The sequence below is a fragment of the Podarcis bocagei genome, assembly GCF_964188305.1.
Source record: "Podarcis bocagei genome assembly, chromosome: 13".
Lineage (NCBI taxonomy): Eukaryota > Metazoa > Chordata > Lepidosauria > Squamata > Lacertidae > Podarcis > Podarcis bocagei.
In genome coordinates, this window is record NC_138138.1 from 15,422,575 (window position 1) to 15,444,336 (window position 21,762).

The following is a 21,762-nucleotide window of genomic DNA, read 5'->3' on the forward strand; positions in this document are numbered from 1 at the left end:
TAGGCAATGGAAACTGGCTAATTGCTGGATAATGAATGGGCAATTCATCAGTAATGCTGGGACAGGAAGCAATTAGACAAGGCAGAAGCAGCAAGGAGAAAGGCTCCAATTAATGTTGCAGGAGATCTTTGCTGATCCGAACTGCAGAGTAAAGTTTGCAAGAAGGATCTTGGCCACTGGGATGGCCGGCATTGCTGGATCATAATCATATTATTTCGTGCCTGTTAGACCCACTCTTTCAATATTGCATCCAACAGATTACAGAAATGCAGTGCCTACACAGCCAAAGTATAGAAGCAACTGTCATTCATCTGATTATTTTCTAGTACGGCAATTTTCATTTAGTATGAAGACACCACTACGTAATGATGGCTGACGTTCTTTCCTTTTTTCCTTTTTTGCCACATCAGCAGGGCCAGCCCTACTATGAGGTAGAGTGAGGCAGCTGCCTCAGGCGGCAAATTCTGAGGGGTGAAAACAGCTAGAAAGGTGTGCCATGTGGTCTGTCCTGTGATCCTAAGCTAGCTTGCTGCCCTATGTGAGAGAATGTATGTCACGCCAGGGAATGCAGGCCACACCACAGAGTTCGTTTTGTGCGACTGGCTATGCTCTACATGCATATTGGTTTTATACTTGTGCCACTGAATTATAGTTCCTTGAGCCGAAGGAACGCCTTTTAACCAAGCTCAGTCAGTAGTGAAATTCAGAGATATGCATGTCATCACTTTTGCCTCTTTTCTGGTACTAATCTGCATGTGTTTCCTCACCTCACTCATTTCCTCATCACAGAATTGCAGGGTTGTTGTTTTCTGTGTTGCTTCCAGGCCATTGCCATTTTGCAGATGGGATTCAACAGCGAGGGCAGGTTGCACAACTGAACCGGATTTGTCTAGCTCAACAAATACACACAACACACGCACACACAAAATAGGACTTTTGAGGGTAAGGAAAACGATGGTAAAATACACAAGAAAGTGCAATACAACATTTACTTGCTACAACGCTGTATATTTCCCTCACAAATCAGGATGAATAAACCACCTTTCAGTGACAAAGCAGTGAGTGTCATGTGTCCTACTCTGTGTCTCTCGGGTGCTGTGGAGCATGTTTCCTATCCCGTCACTAGAGTTGGTGTGAAAGGCAACTGTCAATTTACAGGCCCTACCGTTAGGTAGAGATACCTGAGCATAGCTGTCAACCGTCCCTTATTTGGCGGGACAGTCCCTTATGCCAGCGCCCTGTCCCGCTGCTGTCACTTACTGATGACGTCCCTTAAATTTCCCGGGTTTCAAAGGAAGCAGCTCCTCTCCCTCCCCGCCTGCCGGCCAGGGAGGAGGGAGGCTCCAACTGTGTTGCTTGGCCGCATTGCTCACCCAATAAGGAGTCTAAGAATGACTGGGGGGTGGAGCTTGCATGCCTTGTGCTGATCAAATCGGCTGCGTTGCCTGGAGACTTGCCTTTGCTCAGCACTTCCCAGCAGAGAGGTGACGGTGGTTTTCCTTGCTGCATCCCCTTTGCCAGGTTGCTGCGCTGTGGGAACCACCGCTTGAGGCTTCGTTTGGCTGCTGGCTGGGCTTTCTGCCTTTGGCTAGGAGGGGCTCAGAAGTTGAACATACCTGTGTTCAGAAAATCCCTTATTTTGGCTGCTGATCCCTTATTTTTGAGGCTGCTGGTCCCTTATTTTCAAATCTGTAAGTAGACAGCTATGTACCTGAGGCAACAGGTGCCATGTGATGGGGAGCAATGGTGAGGTATATCGGATACCATGTAAAGCAGCCTACTGCCCTTGGGTGCAGCAGAGGAAGAGCTGAAATAATATTTAGGCCTCATCTGCACTACATATTTAAAGCAGCATCATACCCCAACACCAAATGTGGAAACTGTAGTTTGTTAAGAGTGCTGAGAGTTGTTAAAGGACCCCTTTTCCCTTCACAGAGCTACAATTCCCAGAGTGGTTTAATAATCCCTCTTCCCAGGGAACTCTGCAAATTGTATTTCTGTGAGGGGTAACAGGGGTCTCTTAAAAGCTCTCGGCACCCATAACAAACTACAGTTCCCAGGATTCTTTGGGGCGGGGGGGGGGAGGAGAAAGGACTGTTCTGTTGGCACAGGCCCTGATGTTTTCTTCACTCCCCTCTTTTTCTGTCCTGTTTCTCCCACACAAATCTGAAGGGCATATATACATTTCCTGTTTCTAAAAAGTGACCAGCTACTCAGTATACACTCTCCTTACATTCAGATAGATAACTTGCTGATAGCTAGTAGCTGCAGTAACCTACAAGAATCCATCTTTGGTTTAATGAAAGCCTATACTCAAAGGCATTAAAAACACTAGATATTGAAATAAATATCCATTTAGAGCCTCTATAAATTCTCTCTCTTCCTGTTAGTTTTACAAAGATGTGTCGTGACCAGAATGAATAGATTCACATCCTATTCCAATGCATTGTTTATTTTCAACCATTGCGATTCACAGGAGTTTAGCATTGAAAGAGATAGTGGATACTGAGAGCATCTTCCGGTGCAGGATCTGCCAACTGAACCACACAAAGCCTTTTAGATTTTCAGATTTAACACACTGGACAAACCCGTAGTCTCAATGAAAGACTTGACTTCAGTGTTTTTCTTTAAGGATGTTGTTTCTCCATCTTGACGAACAAGGATTATCCAAAACGGGGCCAACAGAACACCTTTCCCATCAGGATTTATATGCAATATTGAAGATATTACAGGCATTTGTGGACTTGTGAACACCTTAGCACAATGTTTACTGGGGTTTTTTTGTACTTTTGACATTCCTTTAGATACGATTATTTTGTTATTTATTTAATCATTATGGGTGATACTCATCTTTAGTTATACAAAGTGTGTGCCTGCTGATATCATTTGATTTAAGATACCTGTTCATTAATGTAAATGGGTCTACTCTGAATATTACTAACTTTGGATAATCAGTGTCCACACTGTACATTTCATGTGATTCCTATTCATTTCTGTTACTCCGTTCTTTCACTTTTGTGTTATTGGCCATAATAAGCAGCCCCCAAGTGGTATGTGGTCTGATGGGCCACATGTTGTGCAGGATTGGACCAGACCAATGTGCAGGATTGGACCAGACCAATGTCCTTCAACCTTGGGTTTCCAAGGTTGCACTATAACTCAGACCACCCATGGGCATTTGCTAACCCAGCTGGGGATTATGGGAATTGTAGTTCAGCAGCATCTGGGGACCAAAAGTTGAAGAACCCTGGCCTGGAGTTATCATGAGGTACAAGCTTGCTCATTAGAAAGAAACCCTGTAGGAAGAAAAAGTGGCGGTGAGCACGTAACTGGAATGGGTCAGAGATACCTCGGAGTGCTTAATTTCTGGGGTTGGCGAGGGATGAAGGGAGATTTTGGTCTCAAGTCTGTTTGGTAGAAGCATCCTCTGTCTGCCCTTCCATTTCCTGCTGTGTATGGGAAGTCTCTTTACATCCTCTGTGGCGAGGAGAAACATAGTTTGCTCATGTCCAGGGGCTGCTTCCATCTTTTCTTCTTATGTAGTGTGGTTTAGCATGAAAAACTTTCTGAGCTGAGCCCCGCTGAGTCACAGCACCAATTACACATTTGTCAGCTGTCAGTTCTACAAAAAAACCCCACCAATCTGGATGTACATTGTGAAGTCTCTCCCCATCGCGAACGCCATCTATGACCTTGTAGAGGCACACTAACAAGAAACATTTGTCACTAGGGTTGAAAAGAGCTGAAAAGGAAACAGAAACTGCTGCAGTTTATCTGTGGTCAGGAAAGGAAATCAGCCAAGCTAAAATGATCAGTATTTGTTCACATTGGGGATTTTTCAAGTCCACAAGCAATATAGGTAAAGGTAAAGGGACCCCTGACTATTAGGTCCAGTCGTGGCCGACTCTGGGGTTGCGGTGCTCATCTCGCTTTATTGGCCGTGGGAGCCGGCGTACAGCTTCCGGGTCATGTGGCCAGCATGACTAAGCTGCTTCTGGCAAACCAGAGCAGCGCACAGAAACGCTGTTTACCTTCCCGCTGGAGCGGTGCCTATTTATCTACTTGCACTTTGACGTGCTTTCGAACTTCTAGGTTGGCAGGAGCAGGGACCGAGCAACGGGAGCTCACCCTGCCACAGGGATTCGAACTGCCAATCTTCTGATTGGCAAGTCCTAGGCTTTGTAGTTTAACCCACAGCGCCACCTGCGTCCCAATATACAATCCATGAATTATTTTCTGATGTTCGCTTTACATTGAAATGAATGTAAGTTGAATAGCGGGCGTGGTAAAAAAACATAGTATTTGGTGGAAAGCGAACTGCAGTGGCATGGAAGCAGCGCTGGTTGTGATGAATACAGTCCTGAACGGAAATCGCTGCCTAGTTAAAGCCTTATTTGTTACAAAATCCTTCCATGCCCTGAACTACCTTGCAATAAATCCTACCGAGTAGGTACATTTAACGTATGGTGAATGTGTGCATTGTCAGGATTGCGTTTGTTTGTGTCCTTTGTACATGATTGCTTTTGCCATATGAAAATAAAATAAATTTTGAATTTAGCATTAAATCATCATTGCTCTCTTTTTCTAACAGACCACTACTGCACATGACCACGCAGATGCATGCCCTGCTGAGTTTACTCCCAAGTAAAGCTCCACCTGCATTCTTGTTGTTTAGTTGTGTCCGACTCTTCGTGACCCCATGGACCGGAGCACACCAGGCACTCCTGTCTTCCACTGCCTCCTGCAGTTTGGTCAAACTCATGTCAGCAGCTTTGAGACACCTGCATTGCTGTATATATTGATTGCAATATGAGAGCACTTTAAACAGTCGCAGCTTCCTGCAAGAATCCTGGGAACTGTAGTTTGTTACTAGTGCTGAGAGTTGCTAGGAGATTCCAAATCCCCACGAAGAGCTACAATTCAGAGTTCCCTGGGAAGGAGGGATTGTTAAACCGCTTGGGGAATTGTGGCTCTGTGAGGGGAAAGGGGGTCTCCTAACAACTCTCAACCTCCTCCATAAACTACAGTTACCAGGGTTTGTTTGTTTTTGTGTGTGAAGCCACAACTGTTTAAAGTTATATGATGCTGCTTTAAACATGGAATGTGGATATGGCCCAGTCTGGAGAGTTCCTGCAAGAGCAATTTAGCATCTGCTTAGAATCAACAGGGATGTGAAGAATCCGGGTCATGTGGGTAGCATGACTAAAACCCCACAATAGCCCCCACAATATTTTATTAAAGTTGGCACTCCTGATGCCCACTGTTTTGGCAGGGAGCTTGCCATGAGTTGTTGTTTAGTCGTTTAGTCGTGTCCGACTCTTCATGACCCCATGGACCAGAGCACGCCAGGCACTCCTGTCTTCCACTGCCTCCCGCAGTTTAGTCAAACTCATGCTGGTAGCTTCAAGAACACTATCCAACCATCTTGTCCTCTGTCGTCCCCTTCTCTTTCTGCCCTCAATCTTTCCCAACATCAGGGTCTTTTCCAGGGAGTCTTCTCTTCTCATGAGGTGGCCAAAGTATTGGAGCCTCAGCTTCACAATCTGTCCTTCCAGTGAGCACTCAGGGCTGATTTCCTTAAGAATGGATAGGTTTGATCTTCTTGCAGTCCATGGGACTCTCAAGAGTCTCCTTCAGCACCAAAATTCATAATTGCCATGAGTAGGGAATATTAAATTGGGGGGACACACGCTGTTATTCTGATTATTTTATTATTATGCTGTGTATTCTTATGCTGTATGGGGGTGTTAGGGGAAGAGGAGCGTATCTGGTAGAAAACATGTCATGCTCCTTCTGGGGTGGTTTGTCCACCTCTGGACCTCACCCTGAACTCAGCTCTCACCTGTGGCTTCTATAAGCTGACAGCATGCGACAGCGGCCACACCCCAGGTACAGCTTTGACTGGCTGGCTAAAACCAGGTGAGGGAAGCCAATGAGTCTCAAACCCTCAGTGAGTTAGGGACTTCCCTGCATGTTCTGGCGGACTGAACACTTGAGACCAATTGTGGGTCCAGCAGTCAAGAAGACAGTTTCTGCACATGTTGTAGAAGGCAGCGAGGGGCAGATGGGGCTTGCCAACCTGGGAAGGTAGCTCACCTAGGAGAAGGAAAACTCTTGAGCCTAAACCTCCACTGCCTCGTGGGATATCTTTGGGAGAATAAGAGGCTCAGGGAGTAAATCCAACACAAATCTGGAGTCCCTAAGATGGTTGTTTGGCTCCTTGTACACCTCCTTGCAGCAACTTCTGCAGCCAAACTGGTGCCCAACATATTGCTCTGCTTTCTTTTGGACCACATCAGACAGGCCAAGATGGGGGTCTTGTCGTCTGGGCGGCCCAGGAACTCCATACACACTGCCCAGGCCACTTTAGTGGACGTGGGTGGCGCTGTGGGTTAAACCACAGAGCCTAGGGCTTGGCGATCGGAAGGTCGGCGGTTCGAATCCCCACGACGGGGTGAGCTCCTGTTGCTCGGTCCCTGCTCCTGCCAACCTAGCAGTTCCAAAGCACATCAAAGTACAAGTAGATAAATAGGTACCGCTCCGGCGGGAAGGTAAACAGTGTTTCTGTGCGCTGCTCTGGTTCACCAAAAGCAGCTTAGTCATGCTGGCCACATGACCCGGAAGTTGTCTGTGGACAAACGCTGGCTCCCTCGGCCTATAGAGCAAGATGAGCGCCGCAACCCCAGAGTCGTCCCTGACTGGACCTAATGGTCAGGGGTACCTTTACCTTTACACATCAGTTCGACTTCAACCCTGGAGGTGCACTCCATTGTCTCTCGAGACAAACGGACGCTAACAATTGATTATTATTCTGTGTATCATGTTTTTATTATTATGCTGCATAATTTATGCTCTTAATGCAGTACACCACCCTGTGATTTTTGGCTAAAGGATGGTATATAAATCAAATAAATAATATAAGTATGCTTTGCACTGGAGCAGGGAGGGCTGTGTGTGACCAGAAGGTGGCTTGGTCAGTGGTTGGCTACTTAGGATGGGGGCATAGAAGAAGTCCTCTGGCCAGCACTGTTTTGGCCAGTAATGAGTAGGTAGACGTCCCTGTATGGACAGTGAGTGGATGAGGCATCCAATAGAGGATATGTGCCCCTCTTTTCTGGGAGCAAATGGCGGAGGGCAGGAGGACTGCAGACTGTGACCCATGCTGCAATTTGATTTTGGCACAAATAAAAAGTTTGGGGAATTAGCCCCAGGGTGAGCTTGTTGATTTGTTCTACCATCATCCACGTTGTAAGAGATCATGTAAACAATGGTTTGGCTATACTTTGTATTCATGTATACATGGCTCAACAGCTTTTGAAACAATCTGGAATACACCTAAAGGAGGGCCCCACCAGTTCACACCAAGTTTGAAATTAGGACGATGTCATTGTTGACTTTTCCCCAGTTTGAAATTTAAACATTAATTTTGTCACACACACACCCCTAGTCTCAAATTTCTTCCATATTTTAAAAAAATGGTTTGTGTGTTTTAAACATCTAGGTGCAGACACGCACAAGACAGAAACCTGTCCCAAATATAGTACGTACTCGAATCCAAATCTGAAATGTGGGCATGCAGATCTGAAGATCAGAGTTCGAATCCTGACCTCTGCTTTTTCAGCTTGAGTCTCGACAACCCCTATGCTTACGGAGAGGAAAATGTGCTGGGAAGTGGCAAGATGATAAGTTCTCCGGACCCTTCCCCGAACCCCATCTGAGTCCCTTCGCTTTCTTTCCAAAAAAATTACGGAGACAACCTTAGAAGGCTTCGCGAATCGTGATGATCCTGGAAATGCATGGAAGGAAAATTAGGGGTGGGAGCGGTGGTTGGCATGACTCATCTGTTGTTCCTCCGCAGTGCCCCCTGGAGGGGCGGGGAAAAGGGCAACAGGATCCAACCATCGCATCCCTGCGCCTTGGCGGTGGGGAGACGGACAGCGTGCGAAGATGTCGGTGGATGTGAGTTTTGCAGCTGACTTTGCAGCTGACACACAGAGAGAAATCCAGGTGGCCGGGAACTAGTATGGCTGCTGCCGCTCGCAGCCCTCAGTCCGAGTAGATGATGAAGCCTGAGAAGGTGCTATATTTGTTGTTGTTCCCTCCGTGGGCTTTGCCTCCGTCCAGCTTGATGAAGACCTCATCGCCGGCATCCAGGTGAAGGATGACACTGTTGCTGGCATAGTCGTAGTTCTGATCCGCATCTTGTGCAATGGCGCTGGCCCGCACCTGGGGTGAGAGAGGGCAGGTTGGGGAGAGAGAGAGAGAGAGAGGGGAAGAACAGATGGGGAAGAAGGAGAAAAAAGAGAGACAGGGGGAAAAGGTCAAAGCGTTGGTGACAGTGATGGGAATGGGAGCTGCGCAGAGCCAAGCGCAGAGAAGGAGGTGGAGAAGGGAAGCATTGAAGGAGTGCTGCACCTCCTATTTAATTTCATCCTGCAAAGCCCGTCACTATAATTCCTATGGCAATAGGAGGCAGAGAGTAAAAGGGAAGTCAACTTCTTCACGGCAAACTGCTAGCCTGCCGTGGCTGCTGAGTTGCTACTTGAAACCTCTCCTCTCTCTCCAAGCTGGCCTGGTGCTTTTCATGAGATCTTCCCATAAAGGATAATATGCAATTAGAATTATGGTGCCTCGGAAACTACAACTAATCCAGAAGGCTGGTGACTGGGAGTGGCTGCTGGGACCACATAACACTGGTCCTGAAAGACCTACATTGCTTCCCAGTGCAATTCAGTGTTGGTGCTGACCTTTAAAGCCCTAAATGGCTTCAGCCCTGTACAGATGAATGAGCATCTCCACCCTCAACGTTCAGCACCGAGGGTATTCTAGAGGTCCAGCCCCGCGGGCCTTCTGGCGGGTCCCTTACTGCGAGACATGAAGCTACAGGGAGCCAGGCAGAGGGCCTTCTCAGTAGTGGCTCCCACCCTGTGGAACGCCCTTTCGTCAGATGTCAAGGAGATGAGTAACTATATAACCTTTAGAAGACATCTGAAGGCAGAGAAGAAGAAGAAGAAGAAGAAGAAGAAGAAGAAGAAGAAGAAGAAGAAGAAGAAGAAGAAGAAATTATTTTTACCCTGCCCATCTGACTGCTGACTGGATTGTCCCAGCCACCCTGGGTGGCTTCCAGCATATATAAAAACATAACAAAACCTTTAAAAGCATCCCTAAAAGCATTCAGATGTTTCCAAAATGTTATATAGGGAACCTTTTTAAGGTGTAATGTTTTATTATGTTTTTATATATGTTGGAAGCCACCCAGAGTGGCTGGGGCAACCCAGTCAGATGGATGGGGTAACAACAACAACAACAACAACAACAACAACAACAACAACAACAACAACAACAACAACAACAGCAACAAGCACTATTTGTTAGCATGACCAAGAAATAAAAGTGAGGCAGGTTCTGTGCGAAGAAAGGACCAGGGCAGGCCTAGCCGCAGATGCTGACATCCTCAGTTGCCTTCTGAGGTACCAACAGTAGTCGTGGCTGGTGCCTGCTGGACTGGTGGGATGGAAGACTGGGAGACAAACAGGAGGGGGCGCCAGAGCCATCTGCCGACTGAGTGTGAGTAAGAAGGCAGACTAAGGTTGGTGTGGCAGTGCCTTGTTTGCCATAGTAGAGCAGCCTCTGCTGGGTGTCCGGGCAGATCGGCAGATCAGCAATAACTCATAAGGTGTCTGTGACTTCTTTGTTCAAAGAAACAAAACAGCTCAGGCCTAGTGAGCACAGCAAGTCTTCCCACTAGATCCAAGGAGGCACTTGGGAGGACCGAAGGTCCCCTCGCCTTCCCACCACTCCCTAAGTCTACTTCTCCCTAAGCAATCTAAGACTTCAACATCTTGTCTGCCTCTGCTCCACACTCTTCATACCTCTTCTGGTTCTGGGAGAGCTGACCGCAGCAGGAGGGGGAGACCTCCTGGCTTCTTCAGCAGCCTGCCTCCTCTCAGCCTCCTTCCTCTCCAGCCTCCACTTCTGCCTCTGAGTCTGGACTGATTTCTGCCCATGTCATGGGAAGGCAGCAACTCGAACAAGCCAATTCTTTTGGCTGCCGTGTCTGATCTGAAAGAAGTCCTATTGAATGCAATGGAGCTTCCTCCCAGGTAAGTGGGGTTCATTTATTAAAAGCATTTATATCGCTTCTCAAAACAGCTCCCCGGGTGTCTCCCAAAGCGAAGTAAAACAGTTAAAACGGTAAATTAAAACCAAAACACAATACAGTGTGTTAATTAATTAATTCGTTCTGTGAGGTTTTTTCGTCTTGCGAAGCACGGTTTCCCAAAGTCTTCAAAATCACCAAAGTCTTCAAAAACCTCAAAAAAGGCTACCACACCGCGTGCTATGAGTTGCTCCTTTTTTCATTTTTCGTCTTGCGAAGCAAGCCCATAGGGAAATTCGTCTTGCGAAGCAACTCAAAAAACGAAAAAACTCTTTCGTCTTGCGAGTTTTTCGTCTGGCGAGGCATTCGTTTTGCGAGGTACCACTGTATGCAATTTAAAACAACATTAAAAGCATACTTCAGGTTAATGCTGTCCCAAGAAAACACTTTAGCGTACAGACACTGTGAATATAATATGCATGCACTTAAAACTTGGGGAAATATGGAAAGAGTCTGGAGTGTGCTTTTTAGCTTTAATGTTCCAGGAATAGGAGGGGACTGAAGAAGGTGAGATGGGGGCGGGGGAGATCCAAAGAATAGGAAGGAGCAACAGGGCCTTAGGAGGAAAAGGCAAGGAGAGCTCAAGGATTGCAACAAACATTCTGGGCAGCTTCCAACATACCGTATTTTTCGCCCTATAGGACACACTTTTTCCCCTCCAAAAATGAAGGGGAAATGTGTGTGCATCCTATGGGGCAAATGCAGGCTTTTGCTGAAGCCCGGAGAGCGAGAGGGGTCAGTGCGCACCGACCCCTCTCGCTCTCCAGGCTTCAGGAAGCTATCCACAAGCTTTGGGAGCCTGCGGGAGTTCCTGCTGGGCTCCCTAGGCTTGCGGATAGCAGCCTGCACCCTGAAGCCTGGGACGCGCTGAGCAGCACGCCCCGGGCTTCGGGCAGATATTCACAAGCCTGGAGAGCCCAGCGGGAGTTCCCACCGGGCTCCCAAGGCTTGCGGATAGCAGTCTGTTCTGGGGGCTGGGGTCGGGGGAAGCTTGGGCTTCCCCTGCCCCAGCCCCGCGCCTGGTGGGGAAATAATTTTTTTTCTTTATCCCCCCCCCAAAAAAAAACCTAGGTGCGCCCTATGGTATATAAAACATTAAACATTTTTTAAAAAACACTTCCCTATACGGGATTGCCTTTAGATGGCTCGGGGGGTCGGATAACTCCATATCCTCCAACATTTCTGCAATGAAAATAGGGACATCCTAAGGAAAAGTGGGACATTCCAGGATGAATTCAGAAACCAGGACAGCTTCTCTAAATCAGGAATGTCCCTGGAAAATAGGGACACTTGGAGATTCTGTGATTGACAGGGAGGGCTACCTCCCATCCTACCTCATTATAAATCTTCAAGTCTGCCTCCCCTCCTCTCAGTGGCGTCCAACAGAGAAAAAAATGGGAGGGGGTGACCAAAATAATTCACCACCCTACTGAAACTATTTCGGTGGGAGAGAGATGCTGGACCCAGGGGTGGGAACTGCTGGTGGCAATTACAGCGGTACCTTGGGTTACAGACGCTTCAGGTTACATGTTTTCGGGTTGTGCACCGCACCAAACCCAGAAGTACCGGAATGGGTTACTTCTGGGTTTCAGCGCTTGCACATGCGCAGAGGCACTAAATCACACTTTGCGCATTCGCAGAAGCGGCAAACCGTGACCCGCGCATGCGCAGACACGGCACTGCGGGTTGCAAACGTGCCTCCCGCACGGATCACGTTCGCAACCCGAGGTTCCACTGTATTTTGGCTGGCTAAGCAGACAAGATGGATGGATGCATCTAGAATGCCTCTGTCAGTGGAAAATATATTAATTGTTATGTACTGAAGTTCTCACCCTGGGCCAGCAGGGGGGATACTCTAGATAGTTCAGGCCCACATATGCAAATAAGGGATCGAAAGTGACATTCAGTGATTGGATAGTTACAGAAAGTGGTTACTGTTGAGTTCTAGTGGAGCTCTATATAAGCAGGCTGGCTGAACCCTTCAGTTCAGTTCTGTTCTGGCCTGTGAATAAATAAGAGCTGTCTGAAGAATCACTGTGTCATCTGATATGTTCACCCACAACTTAACATTAATAAGGACTGCTGGTGACAGGAGAAAGATTGGAAGTGCCTTTGGAAGTTTTGGGGGCCTCACAATCTGGGTGTGTGTGTGTGTGTGTGTGCTATGCCCCAATTTGTGCAACAGAGGAGTCTCCACTGTGGGGAAGGAGGGAACTGTCAGACAGTGAGGAGCAGAGGCTCATGTGGGGCTTTGGTACTGAGCACTCAGATTCCCCCAAATTATTTTTCAGGTGTGCCATTGAACGCTTAGCCGTTGCTAGTCTGGACAACGTGTTAACAGTCACAGATGGAGCTGCTTTTCGGCCACCTGTGCTGGTGTGCACAACTGGCTCAGAGAGCCAGGAAAAGTGCGTTTCTCGTTCTCCCTGCAACCCAAATACAGAGACGCGGCCTTTGAAAACAGGCCTTCACTTTCCATGGTTTGCACCGTAATTAAAATTGAACTTGAAAGCTGCTTAATGGCCTGGGTGGAGAAGAGTGTTAGCTTTTAATTACAACTGGATACATGAAGGGACTCCGGGAGAGGAAGCGAACCAATCCGCACTTTTGGAGGTCCATGGTGGGATTTGTCTGCGGTTAAAAGCAGATGCTCTTTGTGTATAATAATTATTGTAGCAGGAGAGTTATTGGCCACAGGGTCTGCTGCCGCTGCTATTTTATAGGGGAAGATTAACACAGGGGCAAGATCACGGAGGTTAAAAATAACAACACAAATGTCCACTGCTGAGTCATGGGCTCTGTGAAATAGACGTTCAAGGCTTATATTTTTTTGTATGGAAGACTGGAAATCTTTATGGCAGCGATTATGCTGCAAGACGCATAACGTGCCTGGAATTTATCACATCTGTTGGAAACACGGATAATTCTCGACTTAACCTTTTAGATTTTAAAAAGCGACAAGATTCTAGCCCTCCTGAGTATGGGGGGATAAACTTTAGAAAGCGAAGCCAACACCTAATGTGCTCAAATTTCCAAATCGCCCACATCAGCCAATTTCCATTCAGCCTTCCCCCTTTTCTCCTTGGCAGGGTTTCTGTGCATGACAGGTAAGGATTCTCCTGGTGAAAGCCTTCCCCACGAGGATGCAGTGGCAGCAAAAGTCCTACTGAAGCCAAACCACCATCCAAAAGCTAGTTGGTGAGTGTTTTCCTCCTCCTGGTGAACTGGAACGGAGTCCAGTTTTAAAGCAATCGTTTGACTTCCTGGCCAAAAGCGAAGAGACCTGACTGAGAGGAGTTTCCCTGCCAAACTAGGAGGGGGCAGCAAATGTTTGTTTTTCTGAGAGTCCATAAGCCCAACATAGTATCCAAGGAAGTCCTTGCAAGGGGTGAGGTTAGAGCGGCTACTTAAAAAGAGAGAAAATAAATCACCAAAAAAGAGGGCAAGGAGAATGCAGATTTGCATATAAACTGCATAGATTGAACTGTAATAAATCTCACCTTAGTGATGACTAAGGTGACCTGCTGTGACCTACAGGTGGGACCGACTGTGTGCGCCTGCTCAGTTTGTGGCACAGGTGCTAAAATCTGGCCCCTCCTCTGCTTCCTCAGAGTTATTTATCTATAAGGTGGACCTGGACCCAAAAACCTTTCAAGAGAGGGCTCCCCACCGAGAGCCCCTGTCCTTTGTAAAGTCGAATCCATGGCCTGTTAAGCATAGTGGTTTAATTGACTGAAATGGGGAATGCTTAAATGCATTATTGTGTGTTTCATTCTGGAATGTTCCCCAGTAACTCTCGTGTGATAGGTTAACTTTGGTCACATGGGAGGTCTCTGACTGCGTCCTCCATTTTGTTTGGTGTGTGGGCGACTTGAATGTAATGGTTCCATCTCCATGAACACTGAAGAAGAGACCGTGTTAGACAACTCTCTAAATGCAATAGAGGAAAGGCGTGTTAATGTTTCTGTCTGAATCCCCTTGGATAGATTCAAGATAAAACAAAAACAAAAACCCACCCCAGTATATATTAAGAAAACTCATTGTAACGATGTGCTTATACCTGGTATATTAATTATAATGCAATTAACACAGGTCAAACAACCACCCTTTATGAATCAAAAGGACGTCAAGAGTTTTCTACACATCTTTGTTTATAGAAACGGTCACTTGGGGTTGCTTCTACTCTGCTGGTTTAGTCTGGTGCAGTCACCCTTCATTCATTCTTTTTAAATATAGTGGGTCCAGAAATTTCACCTCCAACCTGTCATATTCCACTGAGTGGGTTCTTCCTGCCAGTGTCCTTAGTGTCGTGCTTCTGCCTTATTAAAACCTGATTTTATTTGTGGTGATTATTTCAAATTAAAACGCAAAGCTGGTATGGGCTGGCCAAAAAAGAAAAGAAAAAGGGTTTTGAGAGTTTCAGGGCTTCTTTGCCTTTAATTAGCAGCTTCCTCGTTTGGTGCATTGCTGATTGATAGGGTAATTCGAGACCATCTGTTCATTGAGCATTCATCCTGATCCTCCGAAGGAAGATTCCACATTGTTGGCACCGACGTTGGCATTACAACACTGGAATTAGCATTCACACTGATTTGTTTGTGGGGAGGCTAGACAATGCCAAAGCAAGTGTTATCCCACACTTTGCAGTGTATTTTCCTTTCACTTGCCTCACCACCAAGAGTCGGATCTTTGGGAGAAGCGGTTTTGTTGCACAAGAGATCCAGATCAGTTTTAATTGCGCAGTCCGAATCTAGATGTGATTGAATCCCACCTGAAAATAGCGACAGTCTGGAAACACCCAGAGTTTCTTAACTGTATCTTAATCAGGCAGTTCCTATTGCTCAAGGAGGCATTATAATTGTTTCCTTTCATTATTTCTTCTTGTAATCTTTTTACAATGCAATATTGCTACTTGACATTTTTCAAAATATGGAGAAAGCTCTTTCATGGCAGGAACAAGAAGTAACTAATTTAGATGTTAATGAGTCACACTGTTGCTGCTGCTGCGGTGAACAGGAAGTAACAGAATAAGTTGAAGGAGGAAGCTACTAACTTATTTTGCAGAGGACTGTTGGATCTGCTGAATAAATGTTATAGAAGCACAACTCGGGGGACTGGTATTGCCGAACAATATATTGTTCTGTTAGGAACCATACGGGACCACTTTCTCTAATCCCACTTCCAGCTCATTGTGGAGAAGGAATGGGTAAAAGGCCCCAGTGTACAGTGGTGCCCCGCAAGACGAAATTAATTCGTTCCGCAATTTTTGTCGTCTAGCGAATTTTTCGTCTTGCGAAGCACGAAATCCCATAGGAATGCATTGAAAATCAATTAATGCGTTCCTATGGTCAAAAAAAGTCGAAACAAAGCCAAATTTGGTACAACAACAGTTTATTAACTGCTCTTTAAAGTCACACATACTGTAAAGAGCAGTTCAAAAATTGAAGGGAAAATAAATTAACTTTATAAGCAAAACATGTCTTTGTTTTTAGACAAAGGAAACAAAGCCGCGAGACGTTTTCGTCTTGCGAAGCAAGCCCATAGGGAAATTTCGTCTTGCGAGGCAAATCGAAAATGGAAAAACCTTTCGTCTAGCGAGTTTTTTGTCTTGCGAGGCATTCGTCTTGCGAGGTACCACTGTAGAAGCAATTGTGAATTTCTACGGTGAGAATTGTAGCTGCTCCAGAGGAACAATCGCATGTGGTCTAAACAGGAATCAGAGGTCTAGAACGATGGTGCCTTTGCTGGTGTGCGTGCTTCTTAATTGAAAACAAAGTGTGCAAGTTCTTCCCTACACACTGAGCAATTGGGGGCTGGGACCCAAAGAGAAGTGGCTTTAGTGCAAGGGTGAACGCTTGGCAGAAGTAGAGATAATGGTGGATTTTCCGCCTCCTTAAATTGTCTGCAATTTGCTGAGCTGGTACAAGTGTGCCTCAGCACAGTGAGAGGTCCTTGCCGACCATATGCCTCTTTGCCATATGATTAGGAGGTACTGCATCAGCCACAACGTCCTTCCCACCGCCCCCTTTTACTGCTTCAGCTGAAGATCCTTTCTTTCGACATTCGTCTGGCCTGTGTTTTCCTCCTTCTTGCCACAAACCAAGCTGTCCTCTCTCTCTCTCCCTCCCCCCCCTCTCTCTCTGTGTAGTATCGGAGTCGCAAACCTTTAAAAGAACAAACTGAGCTTGCAAACATGGTTTTACTCAGGGGTCAGCAACCTTTTTCAGCCGTGGGCCAGTCCACCGTCCCTCAGACCATGTGGGGGGCCGGACTATATTTTGAAAAAAAATATGAATGAATCCCTATGCCCCACAAATAACCCAGAGATGCATTTTAAATAAAAGGACACATTCTACTCATGTAAAAACACTGATTCCCGGACCGTCTGCTAGCCTGATTGAGAAAGCGATTGGGCTGCATCTGGCTCCCGGGCCTTAGGTTGCCTACCCCTGGTTTTACTGATCCCTGCTGCTGTGCAACTTGATCTGGGATGCAGGTGGTGCTGTGGTCTAAACCACTGAGCCTCTTGGGCTTGCTGATCAGAAGGTCGGCAGTTCGAATCTCCGCGACAGGGTGAGCTCCCATTGCTCTGTCCCAGCTCCTCCAACCTAGCAGTTCAAAAGCACACCAGTGCAAGTAGATAAATAGGTACCGCTGCGGTGGGAAGGTAAATGGCGTTTCCGTGCGCTCTGGCACTCGTCATGGTCCTCCATGCTGGCCACATGACCCGGAAAACTGTCTGTGAACAAACAGACGATTTCTGTTCTCATCCTGAAGCAAAGTTCTTAACCCGAGGTACTATTTCTGGGTTAGCGAAGTCTGTAACCTGAAGCGTCTGTAACCTGAGGTACCACTGTAAACACTTTTAAGACCCTATGCACACTTTCCCCTAATATATGCATTTTCGTAAACACTGATTGGGCAGGGAACTGTATCATATGACTCAGATAAGGTGCATTTTGAAGGACGGCTGTGTTTCGGTTCACAGATTGTTTCGGAAAGTGTGGATTTGATCTATTCAGCTTTAAATGCCTACTGGATTAAGTTTTTGTTCCATCCTACCTTGTAATGCAAGGGATGTGGGTGGCACTGTGGTCTAAACCACAGAGCCTATGGCTTGCCAATCAGAAGGAATCAGAAGGTCGGCGGTTTGAATCCCCGCGACGGGGTGAGCTCCCGTTGCTTGCTTCCAGCTCCTGCCAACCTAGCAGTTCAAAAGCACGTCAAAGTGCAAGTAGATAAATAGGTACCGCTCTGGCGGGAAGGTAAACTGCGTTTCCATGTGCTGCTCTGTTTCGCCAGAAGCGGCTTAGTCATGCTGGTCACTTGACCCGGAAGCTGTATGTTGGCTCCCTCGGTCAATAAAGTGAGATGAGCGCCGCAACCCCAGAGTCGGCCACGACTGGACCTAACGGTCAGGGGTCCCTTTACCTTGTAATGCACAGCTCTGCCCAGAACTAAACTGTCGCGCTAGAGGCAGCGTTGAGGCTGCGCTCAATCCTCTCTCCTGCTCATGTGTTTCCTCAGAAGGCGACTGTGACCAGAAAGTGGTTTGCTCTTCGTCTGAAGAGAGCGGTCACAGCTGGACTGGATTCTGCTGCCGCCACTTCCTTTTACCAAACCTATACGTGCCACATCCTCTGCTGGCTGCTGCCATGTCCCCACGCCTTCTGGGTGTAACGCCAGAGCATGTTATGTGTCAAAAGCAGATCTCTCCCTTCTACATGCCTCTCTCCCGCTCTGGCCTCCTGGTGGGTGTGAGACAGCGAGAAAGAAAGTGTCTTTGCCACTCAGGAGCTGAGGCCCACGTGATCAATTTATGTCTCAAGAGCTCTCTTAATTAGAGCTTTGTGTTTCCTGTTGAGCTGGACTTATTGGATGGAAAGATACTTGGAAACCTAAGGCAAGAGGACTTCATTATCAGCACTAGCCGACAAAGCAATCTCTTTCCCACACACTCGTTTTTCACTGCCGTCTCCCCCTCCCTGCCACATTGCACAGTGGGTAGGAATCTGCGCTCGAGCCCCAGTTGGACTGGAGGTGACTTCCTGGTCATGCTCCTGAGACGCAGCTCAACAAAGGAGCATGTTTCTTGCAAGCAGAAGGTTCATGTTCAGCCTCCCTTCCACACCCACATCTCCATTTAAAGCAGGGATGGGCAATTTGCCACCCTCCAGGCTCTGAACTGCAACTCCCATCAGCGCCAATGGTCAGAAATTTCCAGGGACCGAGTGGACGAGGAGGAGTGATGGGAGGCACCAGCCGGGGAACCCCCAAAGGAATCCCCAGAGGAGGAAGGATCTGACCTGAAGGAGCGTCTCCACCCCCATTGTTCTGCCTGGACACTGAGGTCCAGCACTGAGGGCCTTCTGGCGGTTCCCTCTCTGCGTGAAGCCAAGTTACAGGGAACCAGGCAGAGGGCCTTCTCGGTAGTGGCACCCACCCTGTGGAACGCCCTCCCACCAAAGAGAAAGACAACTGCCAGACTTTTAGAAGACATCTGAAGGCAGCCCTGTTTAGGGAAGCTTTTAATGTTTAACAGACCCCTGTATTTTAATACTTTGTTGGAAGCCACCCAGAGAGGCTGGGGAAATATTATTATTATTGTTATCAGAGCCCAGGGATTGGTGATGGGACACTGAGGAGAGGTCAGAGGGAGAAGACCGGAAGGTGTTGGATGCTGAAGGGGCAACAGGGTTTAGTGATCAGGAAGAGACGGTGACAGAGAGCAGTTCAAGCTCCAAGGCTGAAGCAGAGGAAGGGGGTCAAGAGACTGCTGAAGAATCCAGGGAGTCTCCTACTCCTGCTGTGACAAGCTCCCCTCCCCGCTTGTCTCCAAGAATGCACAGGATAATGATGGCAGAAGAGAGGCCAGAGGTCCACAGATGCAGTTTGAGACTGCTTGGGAAACATCCAGGAGAGGAGGAGCCTTAGGAAGTGTAGAAGGCAGGGGACCTTCAGTCCTGGCAACTGCTCCACAGGGCAAGGCCTACTAGGAAGCATTGCTGAGTTGCTGCCATTTCCTTGAATAAAGAGTAAACTTCACTATCTTTGCTTCTTGGTGCTGACCTGCATCTGACTCCAGCCCTGACAGCAATTATGAGAGCAGCAGCCTGGCAACATCCACATGCCCTCTAACCCTGATTGTAAGAATTTCATGAGTGTGGGGAAGGCCTATCCTCTGAAAAACTGAGCAGGCTAGATGGACTCTGTATTTAACCCAACTTCTCATATTCCTATGTAAACTTACTGCATGGTTTCAGAAAGATACTCCACCTAAGCTACCCAACAGGATACTTGTGGGGATAAACCCCCCTGAAAAAACATTCCAAGCTGATTGGATACAAATTTGAATAATAATATATGAAAAATGCTGAAATATGAGAAGCCCCATCAGTATTGGCATTCTGCCAGCTCCTGTTTAGGAAAGCAGCCCCCAGAACTGATCTTTGATTCTAAGGTTTTAACTGTTTTAATTGTACTTCTTAACTGTTTGGTCATATATTTTAATTAAGGATGCTTTAATGCACTGCTGGGTTTGTATTTTAATTATGGATTGGTTTTGTAGATGTAAACCCCTTGGAAACCATTTTGGAACAGAAGCGGTATATAAATTAATCTTATTAACTGGGCACCAGCCACCACTGCAGCGGATTCATCCACGCACCAGTCTCCCTGTGTGCGAAACCACACAGTCTGCTGCAAGCCAAGAATGGATGGACTATGATATGGTGGCTGCAAAGGAAAGTAGTTGGAAATCTCAGATGGGTGAGCTATGTGGCATACACTGAAGGGGAAGTCCAGGGGGGTTGGGGGTTTGAGGGGATTACAAAACAAAGAAGGAGAATCAGAGGGCCCCTCCAGATGTCCTTTTTATTGTGCATTCATGATGACTTGTGCACACGATATTGGAATTCTGGACTACACACAAAAGCTTCATGGCGGACATACCGCTTCATTTCAGTACATGTCCCTTAACCTACGGGACCGCCTCTCCTGGTATGCCCCGCAGAGGACCTGAAGGTCCACAATGACCGCTCCCCGCTTAAAACGGGGGACGCGCGCAGCCCCTAGATCTGGAGCGGCTCCATCAGCATAGGCTTGGCTTTGCCTTCCCTCAGGTGGGATACCTGGAGGTCTCCGCCTACCTCAGTCAGTTGTCCAATCCCACCTGGGGAAGCGTTGCCAAGGAGACCAGGCCAGGTAGGGGAGGGATTACCTGCCCACACAATAGAGGGAGGATCTTACCTGGGAATCCTCACTTAGCTCCAGAGCTTCTCCCACCCTACCCACCCTCAGTTAATGTCTTATTTTGCAGGTTAACTTTTCTGCACAGGTTTTGCAGGTTAACTTTTCTTCACAGGTATGCGGGTGCTGCTACGTTAAGGTCGCTGTTAAAGGGCCGGAAAGGAATTTCCCTGCATTGGCAGGTTTCGCCTTTCCCGTAGCAAAACGTCACAACTTTGGCGGTATCAGGCCTTGGGCGGAATCCTTTAGTCCATCTTCCTCTTTGCGGCGGCGATACCAGGGTTCCCCGTTAAAGGGGTTTCTGAAGGGAGGCTTTGACCGTACGCCGAAAGGTCGTCATTGCTCTCCTCTGCGGCGGCAGCGTAACGGGGGCGGCTATCTCTGCTTGAACATATGTTCTCCAGAGCCGGCCCATCCCCCCCCACACTGGATAACCCTGATGCTCCCTAGGTCCTCGGCTGGGGACTGGGGAGGGAGAACGCCCAATGCCTGAGCCAAGGTCTACCCACATTTGAAATTTAATAAAGTTGTGGCCAATTTAATCCCATAGCACGTTGTCTTGAGTCGTTATTCCACATGACAGGGGGGACCGCTCGGGATCTGGGGACTCCGCCTGTCCACGCAAATGACAACATTTTGGAGGTCCCAAGTCGCAAGGTGGTTAGATTGGTCTCAACTAGGGCCAGGGCCTTTTTCAGTACTGGCCCTGACTTGGTGGAACGCTCCGTCACAAGAGACTAGGGCCCTGCGGGACTTGACATCTTTCCGCAGGGCCTGCAAGACAGAGCTGTTCCGCCTGGCCTTTGGTTTGGACTCAGTCTGACCCTTATGTTTCCCTCCCCTTATGGTTTTGATCTATTGGCTACTTTTAAAATGAGGCTGCATTTTAAATTACATTTTAACCTGTATTTTAAATTGCCCCCCCATTACGTTTTTACTGTAATTTTACTGGTATTAGCCGCCCTGAGCCCAGCTCTGGCCGGGGAGGGCGGGGTAGAAATAAAATTAACAACAGGACCTGCTAAGATCCTGTCATTTTTTAAAATCTCCAGTGTTCTGGTTCATTATTATTATTATTTCCCTGCTATCGTTGCACAGCACAGCACAAAAGTGCCCCTCCAGGAGTGTAGCAACATTGGAGAAGCATCGCAGAACAACTAATAACAGAACTGTGTGTGGACGTTCCAGAATAAATCCGCCATTGTTTGGCGTACCTGTTGAAATAAAACAAAAATAGAACACCAGCTAAATCTCCGGCTGGGGACCTTTACTGCTTCTGTTCTTTGCAAAACAGGCTATCCAAACAGGCTGGGTTGAGAATCCTTGTTCTGAGATCCCTGAATGCTAAATGTTCT

The 21,762-nt window shown here is 47.4% G+C and overlaps 1 protein-coding gene across 1 annotated transcript in view; it reads right to left on the bottom strand.

Moving 5' to 3' along the window:
* Window positions 1–7,271: 7,271 nt before the first annotated feature.
* Window positions 7,272–21,762, bottom strand: part of C1QL1 (complement C1q like 1) — a 46,289-nt gene continuing 31,798 nt past the window's right edge. Inside the window, exon 2 of the mRNA XM_081166862.1 lies at window positions 7,272–8,226. Within this exon, the coding sequence (XP_081022988.1) occupies window positions 8,047–8,226 (180 nt within the window). The 3' untranslated portion in view covers window positions 7,272–8,046. The remainder of the gene's footprint in view (window positions 8,227–21,762) is intronic.